The following is a 12,414-nucleotide window of genomic DNA, read 5'->3' as shown; positions in this document are numbered from 1 at the left end:
ATTATCCTAAATAGTCATTAAAGTGACACACTTGGCAAAGATTTGTACCTTTAGCCAGACAACAGATGATAGAATATGTATTCTGTGACCTGTGCCATATTGTGACATTGTCCTGGAATGCTAAAATGCCAGGAAAGATTCAGAGAATCATGACAGATAATTAATTGAATATGAGCTCAGCATGCACTCTTCTGGCTTAGAGGATGAACATGCTCTTTGAAAGCACAAGCAAGGAACGAACAGGCAGAAACAGCAGGGCGCATTAACTCCTTGCTGTGTATCTGATGCTTATGAGATTGTGAATATAAAATGGAGTTCTGAGGCAAACACTTAAAGTAAAAATAACCACTGTGATGGCAAGAGATAAAAAGGCTACAGAACTCTGCCTTGCAGTGAGAGACTCACAAAGCTCCTATTACAGTTAACTTTGCTACCAAGAGTAATTGGGAGGCTCATAGAACCTGGGTAAGGGAGAACACTGTTTGTGTTTTGCTTCTGCCATCAAAACAGCTCACAGAGCGTGGGGTGTAATTCCTCTGTATCACACTCACCTGAGTTTCTGTTTCATAGGAGCCTTTGGGGGGAACAGAACTAGAGGCCCTGGGGAGCATCTGCAGGGATGTGGAGCCAGACCTGTGCAGAGCCTATTGGAGCTGCCAGGGATTCTTAGTTCAGACCAGTTAGTGTAACACACTGCTCCCCAACCCCGGCTGGGTCCTGAAGGAACGATTTTACATAAAGCCAAGATCCCTTCCCCTTCTGCCATGTGCTTTCCCAAGCAGAAGGGTGGCTCATTATGCAGCATGGGATGATAGGTGCTGTTCACTATGATGCTATTATTAACTGTGCTAGTTAAAGATTTGGATTTCCTATTTAGATGAAAATAGAGAATAAAGCATAAGAAGACTGAAGTTTAGTTGCTGTGCTATGGAAGAAGGGACAAAACTGTGTATTGGTTTCTTAAATGTTGGTGAGGAGATCAGTTTCCAACATTTGCCAGTTCTTTTTCAGTGCTATCCAAAAGTTCAGATTTAGAGTAAGGGTTCAGGGTCCATTCATAAAAATAGGGAAGATGTTAAGTGGATTTTAGCACATCCTGGGGCAGAACAGTTTGAGACTTTCAATTAACACAAAATCCACCAGAACAACGTTGTTACTAACCCCATCATTAAGTAAACAGCCACTGGAAACTGCTGAAAAGGAGTATGATTTCTGATCACCCTAAGTTATGCTGAATATCTTTTACAAATTTTGGTCTTTTTTGCAACTGTTCAGTGTAAGGAGTTCATATTGAATCACAATAATGATAAAATAATACTTTTATATTTTCACCTTCATTACACCCTGATTCATACGCATAGACCTTCCTTTAAACATATCTACTACGCCCTGGGCTTGGTTTGTACTGTATAATAAAAATGATGAAAATAATTGGGGTCAATTGAGTTGACCTACAGTGCTTTTTACTGTTTTAAACCTCCATAGCTAAGATTTAAATTGGTGCAACAAGAAATCAGGATTTTGCCCATTAACCTGAACTGACAGGCAGTAAATTGATCAGAAAACCTAATTTAAAAATATCTTATCTAAACAGATTTTCCCTACTGTGACATGCTACTGTATTTCTAAAACAAAGTAGCATAAAACAGAAGCAATCTGTGCTGTTAAAAATGGATTTTGGGGGTAATATGGGCATTTTATTCTGTTAATCGTTCTGGTCAAACAAAAATATTGGCACTAAAAGTATTAGAACGATAATTCTGAAGACTTGTCTGCATAGCATTAACAAAACAATTGCAAGGAGCTTTGCTTGGTTTTTGCTTTTTCTGTTTCTGTAACTGTGTTTAATTAGTATAAAGTTAGCTCAGCTGAAAATAGTGTTAACTTTAAAGTTACAGATAGCATGTTCCGTGCTGCTGTGACCTAAATACAGGTACCTTTAAAAAAGTCTGTTTCTCACTATTTGAAGCTAGTTCTCAATCTTCCTTCTGTCTTCTCTCCAGCTGATTAACAGGGAATTCTAAATGTTTCTGGAAGAAGACATTTGACTAGGATACTGTGGCATATATGTGCTACCTGTGGAACACACCACCAACTCTTTGCTTATCCAAGGACACCAAAGCTCCTGAAACATGAGAGAAAGGTTAGAGCAGTACCTCTGGAATAACATTTATTGTTCTTCAGAGAAGTCAGTATGCCTAGCAAAAGAAGAATTTTATGGCTCTGAATCTTTTAGCAGTTAATCACAGTAAGGTGCTTTTCCTTCTTAACCATCAAAAAGTGGAGGGAGGTGGGCTTTTCAGTATCTTGTTATAATCATACACTGGCTTCGTTGTAATTTTTTCTCTGCATGAAGGACTTTTCAGGTATATGCACATTTGGGGAACATCTGTTAATAGCACTTATAACTTGATTTGTTAATTAAAGTTCTAAGATCTTATCTTAGGAACTTATATGACAGTTATCCACTAAGTGAACTGTAGTAGCATCATGAAGATGACTGACTTGACCCAAGAGAAGCTGCTGTATCCTGTAAAGAACAGAGCCTAGCATCCATAAGTAACACAGCCTTTTAGGGGATGCTTGGCTAGCTATCCATTACACTATTTGGTACAATAAATCCAGAGGAATCAAGTTACTCTGGAGGTGACAGCAGACAGAGTATATAGAATGGTAAGACTATTGTGCAGAGTGTGGCCACCAGTTCTCTGCACAGTTAAGCAGGCTTCTCATTTGCTTCCAGTCTGTTTAATTAATGTTGTAAATGTATGATAGCCATTCTCTTTTACTGAAATATTTGAAGTCCTCAAAAAGCAGTCACAGTTTGACACAGACACGTAATTTGTGGAAAATGTCTTTAAGGTCAGCTGGATTACTCATAGTATCTTTGATTTCAGAGGTTTCAAACTAGCTGCTGTTCAAATGGACTACAAGGGTTAGTCCTTGAAACACAGCCAAGCACTTTTCTATATTAATGAGTTACTGTTTCAACTTCAGTGGGACTACTCACATTAGTAAGAACTCTATGGAATAATAAGTGTTAGCAGGATACCAACCTAAATGGGGTAACAGTAGAGCACTTTAGAGATTTCCCATTGTCCCAAAGTGCTTTGGTGAAAAGGCAACCTAAGAATGTACATGGTATATGAGATCTTACCACTAAAGCATGCATGACTTTTTAAGCCCCAAAGTAATTTTTCCCAGATTTGGACTGCTTTATTACTAAAAACACCATGTATGTTGCCTCTGAAGATTCCTGCTGCAGTATTTATGTTCATTTGGTCAACCCGCTAATTGATGAACCAGGGAGCTCCAGGACTGGAAATATGACTTAAGGTAGAGGGCCAAGGCTCTCTGGCGTGATTTGTAACTAGCCCACATCACTTGAGAACTCTGTCCAGGAGGAGAGGGGTCCAGTACTGCTATTCAACACATAACAGTTATGCCAGTGACAGAACGTCATGGTCAGAGGTAGGTGAATATATCCATAACATCCCAGCAAATTTAAAAAGACCATTTTTAAAACTGAAAGATTAAATTGGGTTTATTCTTACAGAAGGATTTGGGTTTTGGTTGAAACTATTCACATGAAACTTTTTTCAATAATTTTTTTGGCATCCCAGAAGTATATCAGCTTGTGGAACTGGAAGGGGAATAGGCTGCTAACCTGAGCAGTGTACACCACATACAGACCCTAATTAGGCTAAAATCTGAGACAGTTATCTAGTCATCAGATTCAAATCCCGAGTATCACCTAATCCTGTCACCTAGTCATAATAAAGAAGAGATTTATTCATGCTGTGTAAAAACATTTTTTTTTAAAGGATTTTTCTAAATAACTCATAGGAAATACTAATATTTTTTCTGACCTTCAGGTGAAAGGTACTTTTAAAATGTTTTTAGAACTGCTCCCCCTGTCGTACATGTATGTACAAGTATGAGATCTTACTTGTCCCTGTCCAGCATGACAGAATATTCAGACTTCTTTTCCATGGGATTCCCTTTCTCTTTAATTATAGTAGGAAAGTTATTAACATCACAAGGTAAAATCAACCAACTGGTATCTGATAATTCAGACTTCCTGGGTTGTCCAAAGTAACGAAGATAGTATCTATTTGTGGCATGCCAGAGCCTACAGACACAGTAGAAGCAGCGCCAAAGGACAGAAAGGAAAAACGGATACTTATAGAAGGGGTACAAAAGTGGGAGAATATCTGTCTATGTTACCAACTTCTGCAGCACTGTTCCAGAGTTCAGTATGCTAGTTGTCAGACAAAAATCCATGAGATTGAAGTTGAAAGTAAAAAATCTCAGAAGGATGTCGTAAAAATCAGAAAACAAACAGTTCATCTTTATAATTACAAAACTGAGGAGTAAAAGCACCATTATTCTGAATTGCTCTTAACAGTAAGTAACCAGAGCAGGATTTACACAAAATTTGCTCATTGATTCTCCCAAAAAAACAAAAGAAACCCCTTCAAATGTACTTGTTAGCCAAGAGAGAATTACAGTTGTCTATAAAGCATCTTCAGACTGCAATGGTTTAATTGCATAAGCATCGAGTAGATGCAATGCTTAGGACCCGTGTCAATTTAACAAGTATTGAAAGCTGAGACAGGATTAGAACAGGAGGTCATTTCTTAAATGATGGGGCTGTTACCTATGCATTCAAGATCACCTTGCTGAAAGAAAATGACAGTCTGCAACAGTCTGACTTCCTGAAAAACCTGGAAGTGTTGCATTGAAAAATTAGAACAGAAAATACACCCAATGTCGTATTTTATTTGTTCTAGCCTATATACAAGTCCAGCAAGAAGAGGGACTTTGGAGGCAGTTCAACTGATTTACCATAGCTGTAAGAAATATTTTGTACCTGACTGGACCATCAATATGTGCTGTCACTACCACATTTTTCTCCTCTTCATGGAATAAGTCAACCACTTAGTAGCGTGTGCCCTCCAGTATAGCTCCTCCTTTATTTTCTGAGGCAAAAAGCAACACAGCCACGTTTCGGGCAGTTCTGTGTGCCACCATGGTTACTAGTTTAGTGGATTTATCAGCATGGCTTTTAGAAAATTAAAAGAAGTGTGAAAGCAATCCCGCCACAAAACAGCCTGCAAATGGTATGTGGCAGAAACACCACTCAGGGGACATGGATAAATTAATTCTTAATGTAGCCTCTTTGAACACAAGGGAATAATGCTAACAATATTTTACTTCTGTTTGTCTCATTTTTCACAGCATCAAGTTATTATTTCAAGCTGAAGACATGACCTTTATGTGCAGGAAACACTTTTAGTCCCTGTAGAGCTCTGAATCCATTTTTCTCTGTTTGTCTTATCTTGGTACACTGTTCAAGTAAAGAAAATATGTCAGATTTTTCCTTACATTTTTACTGTTTTGTCGATCCTCTAAGAATGAGGCAATGCTCTAGTGCATAATATCATAATATGTCCCTCTGGTTAAGAAAGAAAAAAGCAAAAACATCAATATATTTCATTAATGGTACACATTCACAATTAAACCATTGCAGTCATTGCTACGACATGCTCTTGGTAGGCACTGGGCAGGATGAAGCAAAGATTACAAGTCAGTGAAAGTTACTTTAAGGTGAATGTCAGTATCTCATTGTCAAGCACAGAGTAGAACATAATGGACAATTCATTAATATGCAAAGAAATATATATACTCTTTGTGGACAATGTGTGGTTGCCTGGATAGGTTTGAAATGGAAAAAACAGTTTTTTCTTAAATGACATGAGTGAAAACTAAGAGTCATCCTGTCAAGATGCATGAACTAGGTATGAGAGCTTCCCGGGGGTTAAACTGTTTTTCAATCCTGGTAAAACAAAGTTGGATTAATTTCATACATAGTGAAAGCTTAACATTTTACAACCTTTTAGTGCATTCACGAGATGCTAGAACCGAAGAGCCATTTTCCTTGTGACCCACAACGGCTCAGTTTCCCACCTAGGCTTCCTTTTTCCTGATGAAGTTGCCTCTTATCTCTCATTTTCACTACTACACAGAGGAATCTTTTCTGTAATTCCACCTTCTATAGTGGTCACTGGCTTCCTGGGCTCTACATTTGCAAGCCAGCAAGGAGGCTGACAGAGAAGTTGACCTTTTCGTAACAAGGAAAAATCTGTAATGGGAACACGGAATTGGCAGTAGCACTGCAGATAAAAGAGAAGAGAGTGCGGAAAACATGAAAAGCAAATACACAGCGGCACAGGCACAAAAGAACAAAGGGAGAGTATCAGATGATTGGTAATAGGGTAGATACTTTTTCACAACTAATTAAAGTCCTGTTCAGTGCATGCTGCCTTCCTGGACCCATTTACTGCTTTGAGTCAGTGGGGAGTGGAAATTCCTCCTCATTTTCAGCATCAACGTCAAGCTACAGCTCAGTTTTGAAATAAATGGGGGAAAACCCCCAACTTACTCCATCCAGCTTCTGACCGCATAAGAGCAGGAAGGTGGCAGGAAAGAGTTCTAACAGGTATTTTAGAAGCAAAGTGACACAGTAACAGACAGCAATCTCATATGAGAGATGCAGAAGAGGAAAATTGCCAGGCTGATTCTAAAGGTTTGGAGGAGAATTAGACAGCAGATAAACTGTTGGACTTTCTGCCAATTGAAAGCCAGATTTGGTGTGAATTTAAAAGTCTAACAACGAACGGCTTGCAGAGACCACATGTGCTTTCCTCCCTTATATAGCAGCAAACTGCTGAAGCCATTACTGCACACTCCATATCAGGGTCTGAATCATGGTCCAGTGGAAGCTGCAGGGTTTTTTATTTAGTTTTTTTACCACAGATATGAAATTTTTGCTTGTTCTTAGCAATAATCTTTGCCCTTGGTATTAATACAGTAATTCAGATGGAAAGTATATGCAAGGCTTGTGAGTGAAGAAAATTGTAATGTCTTTTATGAAAAGAATTCTACTGATAATACTATTAACACAAAGCTTTAATCTACCATCCTTTCATATTAGAAAATACCTTTTTCAATTATTTAATCATAGCTTTACTGCAGAAAGTTTGGCAGCATTTGGACCTTCATTTCCATATTTCTGGCACATTTACAGCATGATATTTTGTGGCCCTACAGACTGTCCTGAACAGAATGACTTAACATGTTACTCACTCTTACTGCCTGCCAAAAGCATTTTAGTGGAGATGCCTGTACATAGTGCTGTCAGAGGAATGGAAGGATATTTTGAATATGGCACAAGTCCTTTCACTGTTTCCATAAAATAAACAAACAATAAATAAACACATATTTCTCTTTATAATAACAAAACAAAAAAAAAATCGATGCATCAGAAGCTGAGTGTCACTTGATCTATTTGACCTATTCAATATTACTCGGCTCATGTATTCAGAAAGCTGCTAAATGACTGAATGACCAAGGTAGCTGGGGTGTATTCTTCTGGACTGCTCTCTCTCCTGCATCAAAAGAACAAGCTATTTCACTTTCCAGGCAATTCAGTCTAGCTGTACCTATCTCTGCTTCACCATTTACCTCTCATTTGCTGTGGAATATCACCAGTATGCATCTCATTTGCTACTGAGATGTTGTTTCTTGCTGCAAATGGGCCCATGAAGTCTCCTTCACCAACTTCTATTTTTCAAGTAAGCACCAATAGACTCTGCCTTACTGCCTCTTTAGGTCTGGGAGGAAGTAAGGGAGAATGATAAGGACATTCTTGACTGTGTCATCCACGTAATGCATGCCAATCATGCTCACGCTGACATCACCGTCAGCTGAATTTGGAGGTCCTTACAGGAATCTAAGCACACTAACACATCAACTGTAAAGACAACAAAACCCAGCAAAGCCCACACCTACTGCGCCTGGGGACATTCACCATCGTGTTCTATTTTTGCATAAAACATCAAAGCTGCATCACCACCTTTCTGAAAAATTCTCCCTATGACTTGCTTCTGCTGGGATTCCTGTTAAAGCCTTACATGGCTGATGTGTTGTGGGCGCTGCCTGCCACAAGGACCAACATTACCCAGCCATATGACGGTACTCCCCCTTCTTGCTGTATTTACTCTGTATCTCTTGGTTAGAGTAATGTTTTCTGGAATAGAGCCTTACAGATCTGAGGTGATAGGACAACTAAGTCATCAGCATTCTGTTGCGTGCCTGGCTTTACAAGCTGATTACAGCTGTAGACACTGTGTGTTAGGATATTATTCTCTCCTGATTTGTTACCCTACTAGTGCTAGCTGGCTTGTGCAATGTTCCAGACATATTCTTCTTCTTCTGAGAGTAGGACACTTGCTTATCATCATCCTTTCTTAGAAGGTAAATGTTGTGTGTGAAAAATTAAGTTATAGACTTTAACGTAAATTTATAGTGAATTTTCGTTATCATTTTTTCAAATCATGATTCTTCCATTTTTCCACTTGTCATTACTCCCTGCTACAGTTATTAAAGCAGAACTAATTTACATCCATGGAAGAACCTTTCAACCAAAAAATGCAATAAAATATCTGCTGCTGCAATTGCTAGTTAAATAGCATGTTTCTGAAGACTAGTAGAATTATCTTCTTAATGGTCCTACCCCATCCCGAAGACATTCAAATAGCTACCCAAATATTCCCTAGGCAGATACAACCATGTTCATGAGCAGAAGCCAGTACTGGTGAGTGTCCTGCTACAGCTTTGGATAACTGTACATTCATCTTCAAGTACTGGATATTCTTAGACCTAGTTGTGCCTTCTGCTTTGGAACACAAATGATCATACGTTTTCTCAACAATTTTTAGTATTGCTTTTGAATGCACAGAAATCGCATAACACTAGGAAAAAAAGTAAATTTGAAAACAAACTCCTTCACTGAGATGGCATTACTCTGAAAACATTACAGATATGGATAAGAGACAGCTGAAAAGAAATCAGAACAATCTTCATGATCTTATCTAAACCAGCCTGAACTATTGCTCCATGGTGTGGGGGAATGTAATTTAGAGCAGAGCAACAGATTTTACCGAAACAGCAAGCACCAGTGAGAGTGGAGGAGTGCAAGTCAATGGTCACCAGGGTGGCTGAGAGGCAGTTCTGCAGTCTCTGCAGGAGGCTTCTGGAGATTACTATAAATTCAGCAATAAGGTGAGGTTTAGTAACTGAATGACACTTAATAATTCTGGGATCAGAGATTTGTATACTTACTTCAAAACTTTTGTTAAACACAAGGTGGTGGTCACAGAGAACCTTTGTTTGAATTCCTGCTGTGGCTTCCCCAGAGTTGGAGATGCTGGGGGGTCCCATGAAGGTCCTCGGTGAAATAGGCATTCAGTGGGTGCAGGATCTAACATGAGTGTCTGTTTCATTGGGCAGCTACAAGGCTTAGGGATATTCTGTTTTTGGGGCATTTTTTCTTTGCCAAAGAAATTCAGCTTAAATCCACATTTCAGATAATCAAATTTCTTGTTATTGAAAAAGTCTGCTTTCCAGCAGAGGATGTCTAAAGGGTTCAAAAGACTCTAGAGAATTGGCTTCTTGCAAATTCACTGACTCCATTTGCACAGCTTTAACTCTTAAGCACTTGGCACTCTCTTGTTTCTGTTGGTTTTGTACTATAGGGAAGATTTTTCCTTCTAAAATTTCATCTGCTTTTGAAGATTATGCCTGTGAGGCCATTCACTCATACTTATCTCAAGTTGGCTCTTGCTATACCATTTTAATAATCCATTGTTCAAATATTTATGGAAAGTGTGTAAAGTTGTCATTCCCGCATCCTTCAAGGTTTTCAGTTTTTCAGTGTCGTGTCTATTTAGGAAAACCAGCAATGAAGCCCTTGCATATGCTGCATCATGGCCTGGCTTTTGGGATATAACTGCAGATCAGGAGGGTGCAGATGTTTAGGTGTGTTATCCACATATCAATGGTATCCCAATTATTCAAAAGACAGTTTGCAAGACAAACTGACAAACTCAGTTTCTATAGTAATCTGGGCAGAACTCACGGATCAACAAGAAAGAGAATGAAAAACATCCTTCCATACCTTTTTTTATCTGAGTATTGATTCCCTCACTTTCTAAATCTTCCTAAAAGCAAGGAATAAAATGTAACAGAATTAAAAAACTGAACTTGGGTCTAAGTACAGAACAGTTCTCTAGCTGAAATTATTTTAAGAACTTAATTGGTTTTAGTTGAAGGATTTAAATATTGCCCCAATTTCCATTCAGTTTTGGAAGCACTGAGTGAAAACAAGAAATATTTAATCTGAAGAGAATCAAAATCACAGATGAACAAATCACAAATGAAATTAATTGGAATTTAGGAGCATGCTAAAGGCAAATTTGGCTGAATGGCACTGATTTATTAGAAGAAGCAAAGTGATCACTTACAGCCACGTGAATGTAACCTAGATCTCAGTTTAACTCAGAACTGAGTCTTGTGACTGCCTTGATCAAAGATGGACAAAACGCATAAATAGCAACAGCAGTTACTCCCATCTGCATCTTCAGCATGAGAATTGTCACAGTCCTTCATATGTGCCTTGCTATATAGGCTTGTGGGGATCCCCGAGGCTGACAGCAATCAGTATACTGGCCTCAAAAATTGCCAAGTCAATTAAGGCAGGAAAAACTATGCAGCCACGAGTGTCTGAGGTATCTTAGAAGAGGACAAGCCACTTCAATCTCATCCTATCTATTGATCTGTACAAGGTGTGATGTGTTGGGCTTCTAGGGATCTTTTTGAGCTGCAGATGCCTATCCGTTTTGTTATTCTGACAACTGCATAGCACAAGGTATTATATAATTTATTTTGTGGATGACAGGCCTGTGTCTACTTGGGAATCTATGGAAGTGCCATGCTCTGCTGGAACAACATGATGGAAAGGATTTGAGAGGTAGCAGGATTTTCCTCTTTTTGCCTACTTGCGATTTGTTACTCTGCAAATACAGCATGTTCCTCTGGCATAAAAGGGGAAAAAGTGTCATAAAAATCATAATGCTATCCTTAGTAAAAATACACAGAGACACTAACATCTTGATGGTAAATAAATAAATAAAAAAATAATCATTGTCATTTAAGAGATGTATCTAAGCAAGTGTGGCTGCAAGGTAGATGTGGTTCCACTTTTCTTCAAGTACTTCATGATTTATCTATTTTACCTTCCCCTTTGAGTTCTTCTATACCCCATTTCAAAGTCGGAATTGCTAGTCATAAGCATCCGATGAACACTTCGATAGTCAGCTACTCCATGTATCCAGAGCCAGCTGACTGACAGAATGTATTCTTAATTCCCCGCCTCATTCAGCTTAGGTGAACGAAGTTCATTTCTCTGTAACTCTTGCTATTTAGTTTTGTGCATGGCTTTACGAAGGGATTTTAGTAAGCTACAGGATTTTAAAACCGAAACCAAAAGGAAAACAGAAATTTGTTTTGAATGCTACTGAATCCATGAAGCCACTGTACCCACCTTATGTAGGTTCAAAGAACTGCCCTTGTGCTCTGAGATGGCACTGCCATCGCTCCTTGCAGTAGTAGAGGGCAGGGAACTAATTTTCCTGTGTGAAAGAAATTGTTGGAGATCACTGACATTCTTGAAGATACTGTTTGCTATCTGGAAATCAACATCATCCAGTCTAATAAAGCATAATAAAATACTGCCTGAAGTGGTCAGACTTTTAGACTTCTAGTGTTTTAGAAATTTATCCAAGTAACTAGGAGGTATTTGCATATTACACAGCCAACCTCTCCTGTTAGGAGTTTTGAGCAAATTAAATCCATAGTCAATCAAAATTAACACTGGTGTTCACCCTCAGGAAATGAAGGGGAAGAATTCAGTACACGCCAGTGGCTTATTCCATTTCACTTTACACAGCGTTTCGCTCTGCAAGTAGTTTTCAGTTAATTATAGAAACTCATTTTCAATCTGTTAAGAAAATTCTCAGAAATGGGATTCTGTGGAAGAAACTCAGGAAAATTATTTGGATGTGGTCTTCAATGTTTGTGTTTCTGAGTCAAGGAGAGTTCTGACTGTGCTCGTGAGAGGGTCTTGCCACATAACTTACAGCAAGGTCACAGCTGCTCTGTTTTGGGTAAGAGTATCTGAATAACTGGGATAATGTAGAACCCATATAGAAAGTATGCAGCTGGAGTAACCCACTTAAATTTGGACGGGTGGCCATGACTTCATAATTTTTCAGTGTTTGATTTGAAAAACTTGTTAGCGTTCTTGGACACTGTGTGTGTATATATGATCACAGTCAAATTCATTCAGGTGCCTTACCAGTACATCCAAAACTTTCTAACGTTATATGATTCCAAGTCATTGTAGGATCCTCCTGCTTGAGCATAATCAGAACTTTTCTTGATTTATTAAAAATTCTACTTTTTAATTGGAACCACCACATTTTTAATGTATGTAGGATTTCTTAAACTAAT

The 12,414-nt window shown here is 38.6% G+C and overlaps 1 protein-coding gene across 1 annotated transcript in view; it reads right to left on the bottom strand.

The window, feature by feature from the left end:
* Positions 1 to 3,945: 3,945 nt before the first annotated feature.
* The window catches only part of WDR64 (WD repeat domain 64), a 71,167-nt gene continuing 62,698 nt past the window's right edge, over positions 3,946 to 12,414 (bottom strand). The window contains 10 exon segments of the mRNA XM_040599380.1: positions 3,946 to 4,132; positions 4,874 to 4,943; positions 4,946 to 4,982; positions 5,389 to 5,430; positions 6,446 to 6,495; positions 7,150 to 7,245; positions 7,280 to 7,289; positions 8,607 to 8,788; positions 10,022 to 10,064; positions 11,447 to 11,662. Coding sequence (XP_040455314.1) covers positions 3,946 to 4,132; positions 4,874 to 4,943; positions 4,946 to 4,982; positions 5,389 to 5,430; positions 6,446 to 6,495; positions 7,150 to 7,245; positions 7,280 to 7,289; positions 8,607 to 8,788; positions 10,022 to 10,064; positions 11,447 to 11,662 — 933 coding nt within the window.

Source organism: Falco naumanni, chromosome 6 (genome assembly GCF_017639655.2).
Source record: "Falco naumanni isolate bFalNau1 chromosome 6, bFalNau1.pat, whole genome shotgun sequence".
Lineage (NCBI taxonomy): Eukaryota > Metazoa > Chordata > Aves > Falconiformes > Falconidae > Falco > Falco naumanni.
Note: the sequence above shows the minus strand (reverse complement) of the source record. Positions and strands in the feature narration are given on the sequence as shown.